Source organism: Mus caroli, unplaced genomic scaffold (genome assembly GCF_978045245.1).
Source record: "Mus caroli unplaced genomic scaffold, Mus_caroli_1 scaffold_6, whole genome shotgun sequence".
NCBI lineage: Eukaryota > Metazoa > Chordata > Mammalia > Rodentia > Muridae > Mus > Mus caroli.
Window position 1 is genome coordinate 105,306,857 of NW_028227261.1, and position 22,850 is coordinate 105,329,706.

Genomic DNA, 22,850 nt, shown 5'->3' on the forward strand with positions numbered 1-22,850 from the left:
TTATTTCTCTTAGGTTATAGTCATTATTTGTCCTGTTTGGACAAAAAAAGCTTTGTCTTTGTCAGAAAAGCCAAGTAGGGACATCCAAACCTGAGGAATGAATCTCACATGCTAGAATGGAAGGTTTACCCTCAACCTGAGGCCACTGAAGTATCTTAAGGTTAAGCAGAGGCTTTATTAAAGTGGCATAATGCAGAGGGTAGACTAACTCAGAGATCCAGGGAACAGAACAGAAAGAAATCCCTCAGTTGTAACTGATATAGAGCATAGCTTGCCATAGAATACCCTATACACCCTGGGCTATGGAAGCAGAGTCTGTGACCACAGATTTTGAAATAACAAGTGATCTTCCCAGAATCAAACCTAGAAAAAAGGAGTTCAAAGGTAGTGATCCGTGTTGTTGACTTGATTTTTCCTCAAAATACAATTTGGTGACAAGAAAAGCTGATAACTACGTGTGACATGAAGTAGGTAATAAACATCAATTTTGTCTACCCTCATTTCTGATGTTTTAGGGAAAGTAAACTAAACAGAACCCATTATTAATTTTCTTTAAAAATACCATGTGTTTAAGCAAATAAAATGAGTCGCCCAGACACTGGATGACTTCACACTTAGCATTCAGGACAGAAGACAGAGCTCAGAGTCTACAAATCATTCTTTCTTGGGACTTCCTTTTGTCTGTAGCATCCATGAACCATCTCAGTAGACACATCACACCAAGAAGAGCTAAATTTGATTCAGAGGCATCATGTAACAGAAAGAATAGAAATAAGAATGGGGCAGAGCTCGACCAAGATGTTGGAACTGGTGTATGTCACAGTGTTTTAGAGTTTATATCCCTCCCTGGGTTCATTGCCCTGAAAACAACAGATGCATTATATATGTGAGGGCAGGTGGTTAACACTTGTGATGAACAGAGCCTTAACAGCTCTTTTCTCTGACTTTAGTCAGATACTACTTAGAACATGTGTATGACTACAGTTCAGGAAATTCCCAGGAAAGTTTTATCAGAGATGACTTTTGTTCCTAAAAAAAAAAAGACTAATTGTTTATTGAAAACTTGGAAATTTCAGAGCAGGTTGAAGACTATGGCATCACACTAAGAATACAGAAAATGCATTTGATTTGAGTATCTTAATAAATGAAGGAATTCTTTCATCTTATTTTAATACATATGTATGCCTATTTGTGTACAGTCATTCCTTCACCCCCTGCTTCTGTCTGCTTACTTTGAATGACCTTTCAGCATGCCCCTGTTTAATGGTTCATCTAATCCCCTCTCTCATGGACTGAGAAGCACAGACACTCCACAGTTCTTCAAACACCGCCAACTGAATTGAAACACAGAGCACAGGAGCCAGACTACATTTTGTGATAACTTTTTTTTTCTTCTCTTTAGAAAAAAAAATATGTACAAAAAAAGCTAAGAAGACCTGACACGGGTGAGAAACATTTTGATAGATACAGAAAGGGAACTCCTTCTCCCAAATGAGGGACACATTATCACCATGCTAGAAAAAATGGGATGCAGTTAAAATCTAAGAACAGTTAAAAGCCCCATAGTGAAGCCATTGCTCTGGGCTCTACATGTAGATGCTCTGATAGCCTTTCTGTAAAATAATACTGTGCAAACTGTAAAATATTCTTTTTCATAAAAAGTCCATACAACATGATATACAAAACTGTTGAGTTGACAGGAAAGGCTGGTGCTTGCTGCTCTCTTGGATAGTAGGCCACAGTGTTACCTGCCCAAGGTCAGAATCCCAGACTGACCTTGTGCTCTGTATGATGGCGAGGCCATTATCTAAGAAAGTATCATATGACCAAAGTACTCTTCCTCCAAATATAGGCTTCTGTGCCAATAGTTGGGCAACTAGAACTCTTCACTAGTATGCCCCTGTTGCTTTAACTGGGAATGCAGTCAACTATTTACAAAGCAGAACACAACGTTCTCTTCCAATATTTTTTTTCCACAATTGACTTTGAGATTTACAATTAACCACCACTGTCCTTCCTGTAACTCAAAAGTTTAACTTCCATTAAAATTCAAAACTTCTGGAGGAGGCAGCAACTGTGGTAATAAAGGGTTAAAGTGGGTTGTTCGCTTTATTTGTGTCTATAAAACTGAGAAAAATTTGTGTACAAATATCACAAAACAACATCAACCATTGGATAAATGTGATTCTTCAATGCACACTTGAACAACAGGAAAATTTTGTTGGTTTTAAAAATCTGGCATAAATATATTAAAGCTGACAAAAAAAGATCAGGGCAAGCTACATCACTTCTTCATACAAAAAATATACAAAACATTAGCCTCTAACTAGATAAATGTAATACTTGTCTTCACAGTTTGACTTGAGTATCTGTGTGTTTTGAAGAATTGAACTGGAAGGTTGCTGGAAAAAAACAAAACAAAAACCAAACAATCCCTAAACAGCTGCATGTCTTCATTCATCTCAGGTGACTTCAGTCATGGAGGCGGAGTGATTCTGTAGAGCAAGGAAAACATACAGTCTCAGAGCTGGGGTAAGAGACATCGACATACTATCATCCATTCCTGAAATATCTTCCAGACTAAAGCTCACTGATCTCTCACTCTCTGTCTTATTAATTTAACATTTCAAACTTTTCACATAGTGTATTTTGATCGTATTTTTCCTCTCCCCCAAATTTTCCCCTGATCCTTCCCCTCCCCATCCCCCCACCTCAGCTTCAGGTCCCCTCTTAAAGAAATAACATCCCCAAACAAAACCCACCAAACTATGCTTTCCCCTTCATATTCTTCCAAGGCCCTTCAACTCCTGTTATCTCTTCCTTCAGCATTTCCAACTGAAGCAAAATCACTTCTTCATGTAAACTTTCCCCTACTGTTTAAACATACATATTTAACACAGGATCCCAAAGTGACAGCTATATTTCATACCTTTGAAATGTTTTAAAGACTGACTTCTAGCTATGACTTATTAATAGTATGACTTATTCTTTGAGTTATGACTTCTCTGGGACTAAAATTATTATTTTCCAGTGGATAAAGTGGTTTTCATTTAACTTTAATTAATTTATAGGAATATGGTCTACATAATCCAGAGTCATTAAAATGTCTTTTTTTTTACATATTTTAAAATTAAATTGTGTGTGTCTGTGTGTGTGTGTCCCTGTGTACATGTATTGTTACCACATGGATGTGATCTTAAGATAGTCAGGTAGGTGACTTTGACCTGAGTTCTTTAATTCTGTTTTGTTTTATTTTTCTATTTATATATAATATGAAGTTTGTGTTAGTACTAATTCAGAATCAAAGGTGCATCAGAATCCCCTGGGAATATTTTTCAACTTGTTTCCACCATGCATTTCTGAACTAAAATATCTTGGGAGAGGGGTCCAGGTATCTGTAGTCTTGTTAACAATTAGTTGTTCTTGTTCTTCTTGTTCTTGGTGTCTTCTCTTGTTGTTCTTGTAGTATCTGTTGTTGTTGTTCTTTTTGTTCTTCTTGTCTTGCTGTTGTTGTTGTTGTTGTTGCTGTTGTTTTTGTTGTTGTTGTTGTTGTTGTTGTTGTTCTTCTTCTTCTTCTTCTTCTTCTTCTTCTTCTTCTTCTTCTTCTTCTTCTTCTTCTTCTTCTTCTTCTTCTTGTATGTTTTATCATCTTTTGTCCTCATGAGTAGAAAACATCCATACATACAGAGGAAACCAATTGCTTCATTTCTAATTTATTCCTTTGTTAGAATGAATATGAGCATTTAATTGTGGAAGATGGGCAGCTGAAAGATGGCATTTTGGAATCATCTTAGGCCCATACAGTGATGGCTGGAGAACTATCTCTTCAGTTTGAATTTTCTATAGTAATTTACTTTTTTGTTCCTCTGTACCCTGTCTTAATCAGCAATATTAGCAGGAATCACAGAATGAAAATGTCAAACATGGGTTAATATTTTAAGGAGGAGGGTTCTGTGAGGCAAAGGGAAAAGAATGTTCCAGAAGGAGAGAAAGCAGATTCCTGGCTCCTGGTCATAGAAAGCTGTTCTCCTGAGATTCTGAATGGCAGGTAGATTTCATGTGTGTAAGTATGTGCTCCAAAGGGCAGTTTTGGTCTCTAAAATCTCCATAGTTCCTCCCTGGGAAGATGGTTTCATTCTCCCAGCCACAAAGCATCAGCTTCTACTGTAGACTCTGGCCCAAGGTGTTGCATGGGAGGCTTTTACTCAGAGAGAACATGCCATCCACTTATTGGAAGAACAGTTCAGGTTGAACATACAATTCCTGCAGCACATTTTCATGTTCAAGTCTGAGAGGTAGATTTTTAAAAAGGAAGTTTGGTTGAATGAAATAAGAGGCTGTATGCTAAAGTAGGATGCACAGGGTTTGATGGGTCCATGTTTAATTTTGTTTAAGCATCTTGGGAATGGTATTAAGGATATCTTCCTTTCTAAAATAGGGTAATTCCAGTTGTCGGAGTACTGTGAACATGTGAGGAAAGGACTCTCAATGATTGTTACTTCTCTTTCTTGAACAATGAGAAAAGGTTATTATCTTCTATCTCTGCAAAAATGTTTTCTAGTAAAAGCAATGCTTGCCTTCCTCAGTTGTCCACCATTGGTTTGGACTATGTCACATGGCCAGTACTTCCCACAGCTTCCTGTCACTGTGTTCTGATTCACCTGCAGAAGTTTTGCTCATTGGTTCTCTCAAGTCTGTATTTGTCATAGAAATAGTGACAGCAGAGACAGTGTCTCTGGTCTGACTTGAGGTTGATTGGTTTTTGGTTGAAGGATTTAGTTGAGATTTTGGCCCTGGCTTGCTTCCATCCAAACAGTATTTGTGTTACACTTCATTAATGTCAAGAAACATGTCACATAGGACATAGATCATAGAACCCAGGTCCTTAAAGGTCCTCAGTTCCATGAGGAGCATAAATGAGAGGGAACTCTAATTGTAAGGGGCAATCAAATGATGGACACAGAAGGACCCTCTGCCCAAGCTTGATATTCACGAGGCCTCAGATTGAGACAACGAGAGCACACACATAGACACATAGAGTCAGGCTTGGAAGAAGTTCAGCTATAACTTGTAGTGCCCAGTGCATTTATTGATAATCTCGTTGTTATTCTTGGTGTGGATACTCAAGCATCCGTCATCTCTAAGGGGAAGAACCATTTCTGAAAGTGTTTGGTCCTTCACTTTTCACTATGAAACATTTATAATATGTCCTGGAAATCTGTTGTCCTAGTCAACTACAAATAGTCTTGGAGGAGAAGAAAAAAGCCACAGACACAGTTAAGGAAGGCCTGACTGGTGTGGACAGATGGAAGATATCATTCTAAGACTAGGAATATTCAGGGGGCACTAAGTACACATAGACTGATACATCTGTGCAACTAAGCAAATAATATTTTTTAAATGTATTATTTTTTGTATGTGTATGAGTGTTTGTTTGCATGTTGGTATGTGGAACAAGTGTATTCCTGGTGCGTGTGGAGGTCTGAAAAGAGCATTGGATATGTTTTTCATATCCTGTTTCTAATTAAACTATTAAAAATGTGAAATATGGGGGGAAAGTTGAATATGCTTGGTGCTGGGTTTAGTGATAAAACTACATAGTTTCCCACAATGGCTAGGATTTTATTGCTTTCTTTCCAGTTCACTAATGAAGTGAAACTTCATTAAAGGTCAAAAGACATAGAAGAGCTTGTGACATTAAATCTCTAAATAGTGAGAAACATCTAATAGTTCCACCGGAAAGCACAGTGCTGTCTTTTATATTTTGAGATGAGCAGAATATTACAGAAAACATTTCATAGGATTCCAGAGGCCTTCCAAAAAGAGGGGTGTTCGAATGAAAGTAATGGCTTCTGAAAAGGGGGCTGTTCTCTTGTTCTTTAATTATATTTACTCATCTGCACTTTCCTACCTTTTAGCCGGGTGGGGGGAGGGTAAATAGTTCAACTGTGATGACTTCATTATTTTCATTTTTATCAGAGAGATGGGCATTGATAAATGTCCATTCTATATGATGGTTGTTCAAATAAGAATACTTTTTGATGTTGCTGGAAGAATCCTAGGCAAAAGTTTCAATTGTCCTATGTCTAGGCCTCTTTAACAGCTTTCCAGACGTTTCTCGTCTCCCTAGAGTAGGCATTTCTCTTAACTTGCATTCCTGTGGTGAACCTCATTTAGCACTGTACACTGTGACAGCTTTATTTCCACTGTCACCAATCATCAGAGTTCTTCAGAGCTAAGGCTGTATCTAGTTATTGTTTTGACCTCATGCATAGATGAAGGGCTTGTGGTAGAACTCCAATCAGAAAATATTATTGCGTTGGATTTGTGACCATTCTCAGACCAGACTCTGTACCTCTAGCTTGAGTAACTAGTTACTAGATTGAACAAAATCTTTGTCTTTCCAAACAAAGTCGCCCTTCCATTATCCATGGGTTCTGCAACCATGCATCTGTGCAGTCATAGATGAAAAGGATTTAGGTGACTAAACACAGTTGCCCTTCCGTTATCCATGGTTTCTGCAGCCATGCGTTCATACAATCACAGCTGAGAAGTATTGTGGAGACTGGATGTGTACAACACTGTTTCCTTTTTAGATTCCCTCAACAGTACTGTTGAACAACTATTTTCTTAGTTGTTGCATTGTCTTAGGCATTGCAGGTAAAATGGAGATGAAGGTATATGTGAATTTCTGTATAAGCTCCACGCAAAAATTATGTTATACTACATTAGGAACTTGTGAACTTTGGACTTTAGTATCCCCTGGAAATTTGGATCCCACTGTTCCACCCCACTCCCCAACAACACCAAGGGAAATGGAACTGCACAGGAAACCACTTGGTTGTTAGTCAAACTGGCTCCCCATAGGAATAGTTCAAAGATCCTGAATGTTGATTATACATTAGCGAACAGAGTCCCCTAAAGCTGCTTGGGTTTAATTTGAACAACACTTAGCCCTTCCTCAGGATTAAATAAGTAACCTGCAAAGGTCATGAGTTTGCTGGCTACAGTGACTTTACTATACCTGTGCACTTAAGGTTTCCAGCGGGCTCTCTATCCTTGGGAAAGCCATCAGGGGAACTCCGCGGGGATCCTCGGGTTTGGGTTTGGAAGGAGAGCCTTGGGTTCCTCTAAAGTTATGAACCACACACATTCCCTGCAGGATGAGAGGGAAGAGAGATTGGGTCAGACTCCAGCAGGCAGCTCCCGGTCACCTCTGATAGTGACAGACCGTTGTACTTGAATATGAGCACCAAGGTGACATATTTCCTTGGAATTATAGGAAAGAGTGAGAGAAGCCTGAACTGTATGCTGAGCACACAGCAGGTACTGTGAAGGAAATTCACCAAGTGGCTGGGGATACTCCACAGGGCTCATCTCCTCAGCTGTCAAATGGGAGTGAGAAAACTTACCTTATAGATTTATGACAGTATGACACGTGCAAGTCCCCTTGTTATCACACCAAACATATGCTGAAGGTTGCTGTGTGTCTGGCAGTGTCCTAGGCTTGTGCCTCATTTTGGTTGATCCAGGCAACAATTTCCAACGGTAAGAAGTGAGGTGCTATTATATTAGTCTCTTCAGCTTGGACAGGGGAAGTTTAAATTCCTCAAAATCCCACCACTATACTATTTTTTTTCTCTTAAGTGCCAAACACAAGTTCTCAGCCCATATTGACTGATGTTTAACGTCTGCCTAAAACGACCATTGTCAAATATGTCTTTATTGCTTACTTGGCTTAAACAACTCACTATAAATGTTTGTCTACGTTCCTTTCCTTATTTTCTACCAGTCATAGTTTTTAGCATCTTCTCTGCCCACTATGTATTGTTCTGCCTCTTTCCATATCTTTTTTTTTTTTTTGTTATTCTGCTTCTTTGTTTCTATGCCTAGTGTTGAGTCTTTCCACTAATTTTTCAAACCATACAGAACATCCACACAAACATTTTTTTTTTTTAAACAGGCTCATCTCCACTTTACACTATAGCTCTGCTTAAGACTTTGGCTACTTGGGAAATGGTAGAAGGGGAAGTGTCTGAGCCTTGGAGTTGAGGTTTATCGTGATTGGGTGATTATTTACTAAGCAATATATTTTGAGTCCCAATTTACTGGACAGTAAAATGAAGGTTAAAATATTGCCAGCCATGTCCTAAGAACTCAAAACTGGAGGTATTTGTATTGCAGGGCATGCGGTCATTGCTCAGTCCACATTTCCATTGCCCTTTCTCATGGGAAACACAGATGTGTAAAGCAGTGTTGGAGGGGAACACAGAGTATGCTGGTCTTTTTGGCTTTTGCTTCTCTCTGTCTCCTCTCCATATCTGGTTACTCCCTATCCCCTCTCTCTGACTTCATTTTTCCTTTCTGTTCCCAACTTAATGTGTGTCTTTGAGCTATGGATATGTGTGTGCAAGTTAGTAGACAGCAATTCAATGGCAGTCTGGATTTTTGAAGTACAAACTAAATTGGATGAAAGCAAAATTGACCATAGCTGTCAAATCACTGGAAGCAATAACAGAGCAAACAATGACCAAGGGATAGGAAAGAAGACGGGAAAGTTACTAAGAGAAAAGTCTAATCTTAAAGCAGAATTCTTATACAGCACCCCAGCAACCTACAGGCTTTCACAGACAATCTCTCAAAGGCCCATGCAGATGTGTGGATGTCTTCGCTGCCATTTCTTCTTAGCGGGTGATACTGTGTTCTAATGATGTTAGATATCAAGAGTGACTTGTGTTCTAGCCCATCCTTGTTCATGTACCAATGATCTCCCTTGGAGACTGATCTCTTGAAGTCATCTATAATTCTTGTTTTCTTTCAAAAATATTTCTCAGGAGGTCTTTCTAATGAAAGGCCAGCAGCATGGGATCATTTCAGCACTTGCTCTGTGTCTTCACCCAGAGAATTTATACCTCAGCTTCTCATCTTCTTCCATTAGAAAAAGAGGGCTGGTGTCTGATACAAGGAATGTTAAGTGACAATAGTTTCACAGGGAGTGTTCTATAGAAATATAGAGCATATTCAGGAAAAGCAGTTGGCCAACTGAACTGGAGGCTGCGACAGTCATTCGTGTATATTTTGTATTGAGAACAGAAAGGAAAGTAGGGTTAACTAACAGTAATATATGAATATAGCATGAGGGTATGCTGATGTGAGTCTTAAAGGGCTTGGACTGTAAAGGACAGAATAGGAGGGGTGGCAGGTCCTTTGGATTTTAGTGACCTCTTCTCCTTGGGGGAGGGCCTTATAATTGATAAAGGCTTTATTTTATGCAGGGTATTTGAGTTTATATGTCTGGTGACCTACTGTCAAAATAAACAAGCAAAGAATGAAACTGCACCTCTCTGGTGTGTCCAGGCAATGGAATATTTCAGGACAATAAAAAGAAGTAAATTATTGTTTTGTCTTACAACATGATTGAGTCTCCAAGTATAAACTATGATAGGAGTAAAATGTCAGATGCTACATTTCGTGTGATTTTATGTACATGAAATCCAAATGTAGAGAAAACCAAACTAAACCTTAGCTAGCAACTAGCTTGAGGTGAAGGGGAAAGAAAAATTAAGAGAAACGTCAAGGTCATCAAATTGGACAGTGTGTACCACCCTATCCCTACCATTCTCCAGTGGAACTGGAAAAAAAAAAGAGTGCAGACTCTTCTTTTTCAGTTCAAGGCAGATTTGGGGATTTTCCACATGAGCCCCTAGATGAATCTCTATTTATTTGAAGAACTAAAACATCATTGGAGCTGTGAAGATCTGGAGGCAGCTGTGCTTGCCGAAAGACATCAGGAAGGTCAACTGTAGAAGCCACGGAGTTGAAATCAGATGCAAAGAGGCCTATTCAGACAAACAGGCCTCTAAAAGGTGAGTGGTTAGCTGTGGGGCTTCCCTATGTCCAAGAGGGTGGGTTCACGTGCCCTAAGACAGTTCCTGGGTCCCACACCCCCTCTTTTGTAGAAGGGAGTCTGGCCCGCTAGTGACCTCAATCCTCTGTGCTTTTCCTAAAAACCTGTAGTTCCCGATCCCCAAACACTGAGTGTAAATACTCCAACACTCACACTATGGGGGATCCACTGTGTGACCAAGCTGAGAGCTCAAGGACAGAACATAGCCATCTTTCTTGGGGACGGAATTCTCCTTGACTCATTCAAGAAACGTCCAATCAAATTTCTCTCTCTCTCAATCTCTCTCTCTCTCTCTCTCTCTCTCTCTCTCTCTCTCTCTCTCTCTCTCTCTCTCTCTCTGGTTTTTTGAGACAGGGTTTCTCTGTATAGCCCTGGCTATCCTAGAACTCACTGTAGACCAAGCTGGCCTCGAACTCAGAAATCCGCCTGCCTCTGCCCACCGAATGCTGGGATTAAAGGCATGCACCACCATGCCCGGCGTCCAATCAAATTTCTCAAAGCAAAGGTACTCTGATTTTCTTCTTGTAGAGAAGCATATGTATTCTTTGGAGGATTGCTGCTTAGAAGTCGGGAGCACGGGGAATGACGACTCAGACTGGAATCTGGGAAAGTCAGTGAGCTGTGGCTTTACACAGAGGACATGAAATGGAAGAAGTAGAAGGAAAAAGGCTGACCTACCAAAAACAGGGCCACTGCGGTGCCCAGGATGAAGCCGGCGATCACGTCTGAACAGTGGTTCCGGTACTCTGAGACACGGTTGAGGCCTGTCAGGAAGGCGGTACAGAGGGTCCCCAAGCACAGCACTGGCTTGGCCAGCCGACTGCTCTTCGTCTTGATTGTGCTTGTGATGTACATCTGCAGTGGGAGAGAGAGAGAGAGAGAGAGAGAGAGAGAGAGAGGGAGGGAGGGAGAGAGAGAGAGAGAGAGAGAGAGAGAGAGAGAGAGAGAGAGAGAGAGAGAGAGAGAGAGAGAGAGAGAGAGAGAGACCAGTGAGTCCCCGGCAGTCCTTGCTCTGGCTCCTCCACGGCAATGCACAGGTATCCCAGGTCAGAAACAGGGACTTTGTAAAAGGAAACCTGAGCAACAAATCTCATTGGACAACTTCATTAAGCTAGTTAGTTAGATAGGAAACAGGGCAGCCATGACAATGAACGTGAGTTCGTTAGTGACTTTTGCATCGCCATGAGTTTATGAGCAGAAACTATATTGTCAGAAGGAATAACTGAAGAATAATGGCTGAATCCAGACCACGTAGTTTTTATGTAAATAACCAGAGAATCATGTGGTGATATTACAAAACTCATATAAAATTCTTAGATAGCTAACATTCCATTTGAATGCATTTGTGTCAGAAGATACCAGGTAAGGGAGAGATTTCACATTTTACTTTTTACTGTGCCGTCTGTACTCTTTGGGACCATGATATAAAATTATTCACTAACTGGCTGATGGCCCTAATCTGAATGCCCTAATCTGATCACGACTATGGGACACTGTTCTGCTGGAAGTTGATTTTCATGTCAGGGACGACTGAGGTCTGCTACATTTGTCTACTTTCCACTTACTTGTCTACTTCAAACTGTTTTAAAACACTAAAATTCTCTGTGTAGTACAGTATATAAAAGGGTGAACAATATGAACAAAATAAAAGTTGTTGCACTCTCTGACACTAGAAATGTGGGCTGTTGTTATCAAATGTATCCACAATGCCCACAGTAAAGAAAAAACGTGTTTCTAGCAAATTACAACGCTTTGGTAATTGCTATCAAGCACCACTAGAGGACACTAGTTACCTACCATTTCCCTTTTGCTTTTTGGATGGACTTTTTCACAGCCCAGTCTAACCTCAACCTTGGATCCCTCCTTCTTCCTCAAGTTCCTATGTGAGTTCTGGGGACTACAGACATATCTCATTAATTCTGATCAAATATGGTGAGTCCAGTAACCCCAATCCCTGCAAAGGCTGATATTTAAGATTATAACCTATAGAATATTTGATGTCCTGAATATGAGTACAATCCACATAGATTCATTTGGCAATATTATATTGGGAAATTAATTTCTAGAAAGATGTTTCAACAATGGCATGAATCCTAGTGGGATACAGGCGCCTCTTTATCCTGTGTTACAGGTGGTGCAAAAAGCTCTGGTAGACCAAAAGCACATAGGCTGTAGAATACTGTGTGGGAATCTTACTTAAATGCTGAATGAAATGCATATGTTCAACTTGAATTTTTGTGCTCCTATATTGTTTTCTAGGTATGCTTTTTTTATGAATTGTTCCTGTGAAACATTAGCCATTAAGAACATAAATATCCTTCACAATATTAAATGATACCTAGGGAGTAACCTCTGAGTAATGTTTTCATTAGAGTTCCCTCTGTATTTGGCACATAGTAATTGCAGATGTTCATGAGTGCTGTATAGTGTTTCAGCACCTCTATTACATCTTGCAGTGAAGCCCTGGCAATTAGCATATCCATCAGCCTTGAGCAATCCTGAAAGCATAATTTAGCACATAAAAGAAAATGTTTATTCTGTTGGAACGTTGTATCTGGGTCTATTATATAAATGTGAGGCCTGCTTTGACCAGGATGATGTCTGAATCCTTGAATGATGCCTGCATGGTGAGCAGTGTGCCCCCACTATATTCAATTCTTTCCACAGCTGCCAGTGTTCAGGTTTCATCTGATGATGGCACTCTGGCCTAAGTTACCAATTTATCTATATAATGGCATCATCAAAATCAATTTCACATAGTAGTGACTTGAATCTGATAAAAATGCAAAATGGGAGGGAGGCAAAAGCAAGTACTTTTTACAAATTATGCTCCAGAAAATTTAGGAACCAATCAATATTATGAAAACCAGAAAACACACCAAATGTCCCTGAGGATTCTTGGCCTATGTTTCCTCTTTGTTATGTAAAGAAAAAACAAAGTCTAACCAGGGACAGAGTGTGTGCCCCCAGCAGTGCTTGGGTGGAGGAGAAGGGGATGCTATTCCCTGCAGACAGGGCTGAGGAGTCAGGTGAGGGAACTCCAGAACATCTGGGTAGTTTGAAAGGAGCCTTAGCTCTGACTTCCTTAGGGGTCCTTCTGACCTATGTCTACTTGCACTGGTGAATCGTACACAGCAATGCACCAGTGAGTGACCTTGTGCTGCTGGCCTGTGTGTGTCCAAGCTCGTAGTTGTGCCCCTGAGTTCCAGGTTCAAAAGAAGAAAAAGCCAGAAATAGAAAGACACTCGTCAAAGAAAGACGAAATAAGCCATTCCCAGCATGGGTGCTAGTTAAAGTGTAGGAAAACAAAAAGACACTACTGCTCTTCCTCGCATGAGAGTAAAACAAACAAGCAAAAAGATGGCATTCTGACCTAGTAGAGCAATCAAAGGCCATGTGATCTAGGGAGAAGTTTGGGGGTCTTAGATTCTTCTGGAAATATCCAACATTTAACAAAGTGATAAGATAATGCATGTTGCAAGAATCTCGGGAGACCGGTTTAATCCTGACCTGCACACTGTGAGGGTAACTACACATTCGGGTAACTACAATGGAAACCTTTCAGGTAGGCACGAGCAAGGTACGCTGTCCTGAAACCACCAAAACTGTGGCAGAGCAGTCAGAGAGTCCCAGACCCAGGGCCAGGAGCTCGGCAAAGCTCTGACTGTGCATTCTTAGGTATTCATGAGGACGTAGTTTCTCCGCATGGAAACCGGGAGGGTATAAATGGACAATTATCAAATGACTTTTCAAACTAAGTCCTCTGGGAGGGGCTTATCAACAGTGTGATATGATGTGAGAGAAACATGTTTTTTTTTTTAAATTGGATATTTTATTTATTTACATTTCAAAATGCTATCCCCTTTCCCAATTTCCCCTTCACAAACCTCTTATCCCATCCATTCCCCCTTGCTTCTATGAGGGTGCTCCCCCTCTCATCCACCTACTCTCACCTCACCACCCTGGCATTCGACCCACACTGGGGCATCGAGCCTTCAGAGGACCAAGGGCCTCTCCTCCCACTGATGACCGACAAGGCCATCCTCTGCTACATATGCAGCTGGAGCCATGGGTCACTCCATGTGTACTCTTTGGTTGGTGGTTTAGTCCCTGAGAGCTCTGGGAGAACTGGTTGGTTGATGAGAGAAACATGTTTTATCTGACTTACACTACCATGTGACAGGGATGACACAATGGTGGTGGGAAGGGTGAGAGACACAGCCCAGCGAAGCCTCAACTTGGGAGACAGTAAGACTCACACACTCACCGTGGCATATAAGGCGGAGTAAATGCTCAGAGCGGCATGTTTGGAGGGAAAGGACCTCCGAGCTTTTTCTATCACTTCCAGGTCCCCAGTGCAGATGTTGCCATTGTTGATGAACTGTTGGTGTGCCCGGCAGTCTGTACTGGTATAGTTTGGCTGGCACACTGTCAGGAAGTATGGTGTTAGGTGACCAGTGACGACTTGCCCCGCGTTTACAAAAATGTCAGTAGCAAAAAGTCCAAATGCAAATACCCCTATAAGGAGATTTGAAAGAAGTCAGAGTGGTGACATGTAATTGCCAGTTGGTTTTTGCCCCAGAGAAGAGATTGGGGGAGTCCATGATGATACCTCCAAAGGATTTTTTTATTAGATATTTTCTTTGTTTACATTTCAAATTTTATCCCCTTTCCTCATTTCCCCTCTGAAAACCCCCCTATCCCCTTCCCCATCCCCTTGCTCACTAACTCACCCACTCCCACTTCCCTGTCCTGGCATTCCCCTACACTGGGGCATTGAGCCTTCATGAGACCAAGGGCCTTTCCTCCCATTGATGTCCCACAAGTCCATCCTCTGCTACATATGCGGTTGGAGCCTTGGATCCCTCCATGTGTCCCCAATGGAGGAGCTAGAGAAAGGACCCAAGGAGCTGAAGGGGTTTGCAGCCCCATAGGAGGAACAACAGTATGAACCAATCAGTACCCAGAGCTCCCAGGGACTAAACCACCAACCAAAAGGATTTTAATAGTCAGATTGTCCCTTCACCTTTATCCTTCTAGAGAATGAAGCCTGCCTCTTGAATGACCTTTTCTTTCCAATCTTGGCAGACTATCTACTGTTAGAATTTTATTGCTTTGTTTGAGTACAGTTAGCAGCAATTTAGTCTCAACGGAAGGAGCTTGAAGTTTCAAGTCTCACCGATTTGGGCACCAGCCTTGGTGACCGGCTCACAGAATGAATAGTATTTAACTTCTTTGAACCTCAAGGCCCTTGGTTGAGAATTGGGGTAGTTTGGGAAGATGGAATGAGCTATGTACAAAATATCCAGCATGAGTCCGGGTTTGCTTTGCTTTTGAGACAAGGTCTCATGGATCCCAGCATGGTCTCAAGCTCTCTATGTAGCCCAGGATGATCTTACAACTTCTGACCTTCCTGGTAGCACCTCCTAAGTCCTGGCATCCCTGGAGCATGGCACTGTAGCTGTTTTGTGCAGTGGTAGGAATGGAACCTGGGCTTATGAGCACACTAGACAAGCACCCTACCAACTGAGCTGCATCCCTAGCCTCATAGTATCTTAAGTGATTCCTCTTTCTACAGACAATGTAGTCAGCCTGCTTTTATTTAGAAATGCAAATGAGCTGTTATCTATAACAGCTTGGTAAGCGAGAATGAATAAGGATTTTATAGAGTTCTTCCCCAAAGAGAGGGGAAAAATTATTCCAAAAGTGTCACTGAATTGTTTTATTTGATGAAGTGACTAGTAAAGGAAGAGATGAAGAAGAGATTCAGGTTAACTGTTACTAGTGGTATCAGTCTCTCACTGCTGCTACTACAAGCAGCCATAAACACCATGGCTTGAACCAAAGCAAATCCATTTCTTCACCAACTTATGGAAGTTGGAAGAATGACATAGATTTCAACCAGGTGAAGCTCCAAGTGTTGTCTGGGCTGTCTTTCTGGGAACTCGGGAAAGTTCCAGCATAGAACTTATTCTTTCTCCTTTCCAGCACTGAGGAGTTGCCTCTTTTCAGCACTCACCTAATTCCACTGCTCCATTGGCTCTGACTTTCTTGCCCATCTCAAAAAAACGCTTGTGATTGCATTCAACCCACTTGGACAATCCAGGATAACCCCTATCTTGAGATCATTAGTGTAAGCATATCTTCAGATCCCCCTTTCACAAAAAGTAACAAGTCCACTGTTTCCAGGGTCATCTTTAGGGGTTCATGGGCAAGCATGTGTTTTCGCATGTGTGAGTATATGTGCATGTGTGTCTATATTTGTGTGCACATTCGTGTGTGTACATGCATGCATGTGTGTGCATGTATATGTGCATTGCATGTAGTCATGTGTGTATGTGAGTGCATGTATGCGTGTGCACACATGTATATGCATGTTTACATGTGTGCATGTTTGTGTTCTGACTGTTACTTAGCTGGGAAGCCTGTGCATTCCACCTCTATATTTTTAATCTGCTCTTTAATAAATTCCATAGCTTTAGCCTCAATGAGTTTGACCATTGATAAACAGGATTTTTTTTTAGTTGAAAACAATTTTTAGCTGTAAAACCATAACAATTATACATACTTGTGATATTTTGACACATGCAGAATATTTAAATCATTTGTATCGTGACTGAAGTTATCAAAGCATCATTTATATTTATTTACTCAAACAGTTGTCATTTGTGGTGAAAATAATCGAACTTCTTTTCCCTAGCATTCTAAAAGCTATAGTACATTGTCAATACTGATAGTTACTGGGTGGAGAGAAGGCACCGTGGTTTAGAGCACTTGTGGCTCTTGCAGAGGGTCGGGTTCAGTTTCCAGAGCCTACATGGTAGCTCATAAAGATCAAGACTCTAGTTTCAGGTGACCTGATGCCTTCTTCTGGTCTCCAGAGTACTGCGTGCATGTGGTACACTAACATACATACAGACAAAACACACTAGAAATCGGAATATACCTTAAAACATTGATGCTTAACCCCATCACCATAGCTACCTTTATCTTTAGTACTCATTAAACAACCTCTCTTCACCCCTTCCTCCACATCCACTCAGCTTTTCTGAAGTCCATGTTTTTGGATTCCACACGTGAGTGAGATTATACAGTACTTAGCCTTTCTATGACTCCTTCCGGTTTCATTTTGATATGTATTGATTGCTATAATTTTCCTTTCTGTTGCTTTGCAAGAACATGCTTTATCACAATGAGAACTGGCATCTTTATTAGCTGCTGGCGACTCACACTGAGGGGGCTCTGACCCGGGAGAGCAGGTATCCATTGATCATGCCTGGCAGGATTTATCCCTGGGCTCTAGAAGTCTGAGTGGTTGATTTTTTTTTTTTTTAAATCTTCAAGTAAGATTCTTAAAGACCAGTCTGTGGCTTGTTCAAGGGGTAATAACTCTGTCTAGACAATCTTTTCCAGGAAACGAGGGTTATTTATGACTTGAAAATAGAAAAGAGACAGCATTTTCCCCTGGCATTTTATTCGTCAGGCATGCCTTCAGTGAGAACAATGGTAGGTTGTGGGAGAAGGAGGGTTCCTAGATGTGCAGGACCAGTGTCGAAGAACCAGCTCCACGCCCACAGGGATTCTGGGATGGTGGGCTCTGCACATGCTGCCCTGCTACCGTGCTTCTCTGTCCTTTTTCTGCTTACATCTGCTTTTCCTACTGGCTTAACAGCATCCACTCCACTCACATTATCATTCTAGCATGTTCAAGCCGGATGAGAAGGGCACTGCCCACTGAGGGATCCCACCCTCCTCAAGCACATTCCATGCCAACAAAGGAAACCTAGAGTAGTGACGTATAGGTGAATGGCAGAGCACACTGTGTGTTTGCAAAAGACCCAGACATTCCTTTGATCCTCAACCCTGAACTCCTTGAGATTATTTTTATAACTCTCAGAAACTAAAAATAGTAGTTTTAGTCTTTGAGTTTGGTGAAATACACTGTATGGCCTCTTCTATCGAAAGGTATGATATTAAGGAGATGTTTCAAAACATCTGTGCAGTATAGCTTGATGACTAACTTGAGGGAGATTACAACTTTGAAAACTTAGATACATTTTCTTAAACTTTCTATTATCACATACACATTATATATAATAATAGTCTCAGTAAGACAGTTTCCTAATGTAGATAATGTATTTTGATCGAATTCACCCTCATTGCCCTCCCTTGATGCCCTCCTCCTCCAACTTGTTCCCTCCTCTTATCCACTAATCTCCCTTCAACTTTTATGGCTTTTTTGTGTGTGATCCCTTGACTTCATCATTAAAGCTGTTTACAAAGCATAGAAGATTTCCTTATAGGAGCACAGATACCTACTAGTAACTATATGCCATTGAAGGAAATGGCTTTCCCTTTCCTACCAACCAATCAACCCTTATCTGCTTACAAATATTCAGTGGTGGTGGGTGTTGTGTATTATAAAAAGGTAAGAGAGGGAGAGATATGTTTGGTTGAGGTGTGGTATGGTGTAGGGGAAGGGGATGCTTATGTGGGCCCATGCTGAGGTACCCCTTCCCCACTGAGGTACTAACCACACAGTATAGTATGGAATAGAGTTTATTCAGGGCATGGGGAGGGGAGTTTAGAGTGTAGTAGAGATAGAGAAAGGGAGAGAGAGAGAGAGAGAGAGAGAGACAGAGAGAGAGAGACAGAGAGAGAGAGAGAGACAGAGAGAGAGACAGAGAGAGAGACAGAGAGAGAGACAGAGAGAGAGACAGAGAGAGAGACAGAGAGAGAGAGACAGAGAGAGAGAGAAGAGGAGTAGAGGTTGGTCATGAATGTATGGAGAGAGAGGGGGAGGGCAATGGGAAGAGAAGGGGAACAGGAACAAGAGAGAGCAAGAGCAAGAGTAATAGGGCTAGAGAGGGGCACAGTGTGTTGGGAGGAAGCAGCCCCTTTTATGGTAAGTCAGGCACACCTGACTGTTGCCAGGTAACTGGGGGGCAGAGCCTAGACTAAATGCAATAGCAGTGGCTCAATAGGGGGAGCCCACTTCTCCTCCATAACAGGATGTTGGTAGACCCCATGTTGTGTAGGTAGGTACACCAGCCATGAATTCAAGAGTTCAGCAGGCATGCCAGGCCCATAAGTCATTATTCTTTCCCACTCTCCCTACCTTCAGCTTCCCTCCAGCTCTTACATTCTTTCTGTCTCTTCTTCTGTGATATTCAATGAGCCTTGGAGGGAGGGTATAGACGTTCCATTTTTGGCTGAGCATTCAACAATTATTAGAAGCACTATGCTCACTTACGCATCTCTGCAGTTACCACCGACTACTAAAGAAAAAATAGTCTCTGACCAAAGATGATAGCATCAGCAATATAAATAATAAACACAGCAATGTAGAAGATAACTTGGCTGACACACCATGTTCATTTAGCAAAAAAAAAAAAAAAAAAAAAAAAAAAAAAAATTAACAGCAGTAGTTTTCCCATGGTAGCCTGTGATCTCCTCAGCCATGGTATTATTCTGAATGTCTTCTTACGCAGCAGGCCTCAATACAATCAGAAAGAGGTTGATCACCCCAGAGCAGATATGTCACTACTGCACCAGAAGGAACATCTTGCCTAGCCAGATGGTAGTGTTTCATGATGGCTTTACAGCTGGCTAAGATTGCTGATGATATTTTTTTTTTCTAAAAAAATGACATTTAAACTTATATTGTGTACAACAGTGGGATTCAGTGTAATGTGTCTCCAGATGCACACAGCATGCACCGTACAAATGGAAGGGAACTTTCCCACCTCTAACACCTCTCCCAACGCCCCCTCCCCCCCGCAAACATGACTCTATTTCTAAGTCACCATTCTTTAGTGTTTATGATGGGGGGAAGAAAGGAAAGCGAGGAAGGAAGAAGGGATGAAAAGAGAGAGTGGGAGAGAGAAAAGGAGAGGGAAGAGGGAGGAAAGGGAGAGAGAATTTGTCTAGTTTTATTTATTATAATGATGTCTTGATCTATCTATTTTCTCAAAATAAGAATGACAGTATTTTTGTCTTTGTGGCCACATGAGGCTCCACTGTGCCCAGGCCACGCCCCCCACACACCTGCACACACACACAAGCACACACACGCACACACACACACACATACACACACACACACACCTGTTTGACATAGCCCTTTCATTCCCTTTGGTTATACACCTACAACTGGAATAGCTGGGTCAGACAGGAAATCCGATTTGAGTTTTCTGGGTTACTTTTATGTTCTTCACAGTGGCTGCACTAATTAGCATTCTCACCAACAGAGAAGACTTTTCTTTTTTTTTTCTCCACATCCAAACCAGAAATTTTCTTTACTATTTTGTTTTAACTGAAGTGAGATGACCTATCAATTTTGCTTTAATTTGAATGTCTTTCATGTTAACAATTCAGTGCACGTGTTCACTTTTTTTCCTGTTACATTTCTTCTTTTGAGAAATATCTATTCAGGTCATTTGCCCATCATTTTGTTTGCTTGTTTTGATTCATGTGGATAGGTGAGGCTGGCCTGGATTCCCGATCCTCCTGCCTCCACCTCCTAGTGCTGGGATTATAAATGTGCACCACTATACCTGGCTAATATGATCCTTAAAAAAGATATTATTTTAAAATGTTCTTTATCTCTTTATATCTTCTGGATATCAGCTATTGTGTGCATGGTTGGCGACTGTTTTCTCCCGTTGTGTCGGCAGTCTGCTCACTCTGGTGATGGCTGCCTTTGGTGTGAAGATGTGAACATTTTTAAAAACACATTTGTTTTTTAAACTTTTCATATAAGTTTATTTTGCATGTTAGGGATTCCTCTTCCGTGTTCTCCTCTATACCTTCTTTTTTCTTCTTGCTAGTCCACTTTGTCGCCCAGACAATTTCACTTGTGTTTTCCTGCGAAATCCTTTAAGCTTAGTGTAACTCCCCTTGCAAGTTTTGCTTCTGTTTTCCATGCTGCTAGAGTCAGAAGTGTTTCTGCTATGCTTCTCCCCCAACCTGGGGTTTCTAGTCTTGTATTTAGGTACTTTGCCCATTGGCATTGATCTTTCTGCACGCTGAGAGACAAGTACAGTCTTCTGATGTGGATACACCGTTTCTTCAGTGCTGGCTGAAGAAGAGGCTGTGTATTTTCCAGTGTGTGTCTTGGTGCTTGTGTCCAGAGTTAGATTTAGTTTACTGTACTTCTTCAATGTGTCTTAAAATTAGGACACCTCCAGCTTTGCTCATTTTACTCATGGTTGCTTGGCTGTTTGCAGTCTTGAGTGCTTCCATATAAAATTTCAGGTTTTGTTTGTTTGTTTGTTTGTTTGTTTGTTTTTAGTTCCATGAAGTACATCATCAGTATTCTAATGGGGATTACATTGGATTTTTGTATCTCTTTGGATAATATAAACATCTTAACAATAACCATTTAATTCATGAACATGGGAAGTCTTTCTCTTTACTGTAAGTATTCTACAGCTTATTTCATTAGTGATTTAGAATTTTCACCAACAGATCTTATTTTCTCATTAAACCTATTCCTACGTATTTTAAATAACTCTTGGGATTGCTCTTAGGATTTCTTGTCAAAATTGTTAAAATCTTGATATTGGTATGTAGAAAATGGCTTAGTTTTTGTATGTAACCTTGTGCCTCAAAGCTTTAATTCACTTTTCTGTTCTAACTGCGTTTGGCTGGAGACTTCAGTCCTTTCTCATCACGTGGTCTGCAAACAGGGATGATGATGGTTCCCTAGTTTATCGTGTGCCCTTTATTTCTTTTGCCTTGCCCAGTTGTTTTCTTGCTAAAGTTTCTAGTTCTATATTTAGTAACAGTGTTGGCAGTAGATTCTTTCTTTGCTCTTAGTATCAGGGACATACTTTAAGATTTCCATGTGTGATCTGATATCAGCGGTGGCACGCTTTGATTATGTTGGGGTATAGCACTTCCCTACCTCATTTGTTCAGTGCTTTTCTCACGGGCATGTATTGAATTTTACAAAAGAACTTTCTCCACATTTAGTGAGATATAATTTTTCTTGTATTCTGTTAATGTGGTTGTTTATATTTGCTACCCTTCCATTTCTGAAAAATAGATTCTACAGGGTGTGATAGTTTTGCTTGGGAACATTTTCTCTCAGCATGAGGAACACAACACTCATGCTCTCCTGGTGTGGAAGGTTTCTCCCAAGCAATCTGTGTGCATTCTCTAACCAGAAGTGCCTTAAATAGGACTCTGAGGTTTTATTTTGCAGATTTAATAAATCTTTCATTTTTTTGGAACTTGACCTGATGGTGATTAAACATTGCAAAAGATCTTCCCACATGGGTGCTTGTCTGGTAGTGGTCTTCCAAAGACCTTGAGTGGTCTCTTCAGCTCCCACTTTTTGTCTTTGTATGAATGCAGTATTTCAAAAGGCCTATCTTCACATTCATGCATTCTTCCTTCAGTTTGATCTGGATTGCTACTGAGTTTTTCCACTGTATGTTTTGACTAATAGGGCTTGTTTCTGAGATTTCAATTTGTTCTTTTACAGAATTTTTATTCTTTTGCTGCCATTCTCCCTCACATCTAGAATTGTCTCCTTAGTTTCCTTTAATGGTTTGCTTATCTGTGTTCTCTTAGCTCTCAATATTTTTTTTTTGTTTAGAATCATTTTTATAAAATTCTTTATCAGGCACTTCAGCCATTTTTATCCCTTTGTGACCTGATTCTTGAGCTGCATTTGCTTTGGGGACATCTGGTCTCTTTTTCTTGTTTTCTTATATTTCTTCTCTTCCTGTATTGAGATCTGCTCATCTGATGGATAAGAAATTTCTACCAGGTTCTGAGGTTGTCTGTTTAGTTAAAGGGCCTTTTCCTGTAGCTGACTCTTGAGGGTAGGCATTGCTTTGATATCTAACATTGGCTTTATTTTTAGCTGGGTACCCACCAGAATACAACCTCATTTTAGCTTCTTTGGACTTTGATTAATGAGGCTGGATATAAT

General features: G+C 40.8%; 1 protein-coding gene and 1 long non-coding RNA gene across 3 annotated transcripts in view; one reads left to right on the forward strand and one right to left on the reverse strand.

The window, feature by feature from the left end:
- Position 1: 1 nt before the first annotated feature.
- The window catches only part of Plppr1 (phospholipid phosphatase related 1), a 286,325-nt gene continuing 263,476 nt past the window's right edge, over positions 2-22,850 (reverse strand). For both annotated transcript variants that reach the window (XM_085839298.1, XM_085839299.1), the window contains exons 5-8: positions 14,175-14,425; positions 10,586-10,762; positions 7,025-7,156; positions 2-2,495 (exon numbers count right to left, since the gene is read on the reverse strand). In XM_085839298.1, the coding sequence (XP_085695424.1) occupies positions 2,463-2,495; positions 7,025-7,156; positions 10,586-10,762; positions 14,175-14,425 (593 nt within the window). In that variant the 3' untranslated portion in view covers positions 2-2,462. The remainder of the gene's footprint in view (positions 2,496-7,024; positions 7,157-10,585; positions 10,763-14,174; positions 14,426-22,850) is intronic.
- LOC110293462 (uncharacterized) lies at positions 1,996-10,591 on the forward strand. Its single transcript, XR_002377798.2, has 4 exons — positions 1,996-2,079; positions 2,467-2,532; positions 9,730-9,866; positions 10,436-10,591. It is a non-coding gene; the product is annotated as an uncharacterized LOC110293462 (long non-coding RNA).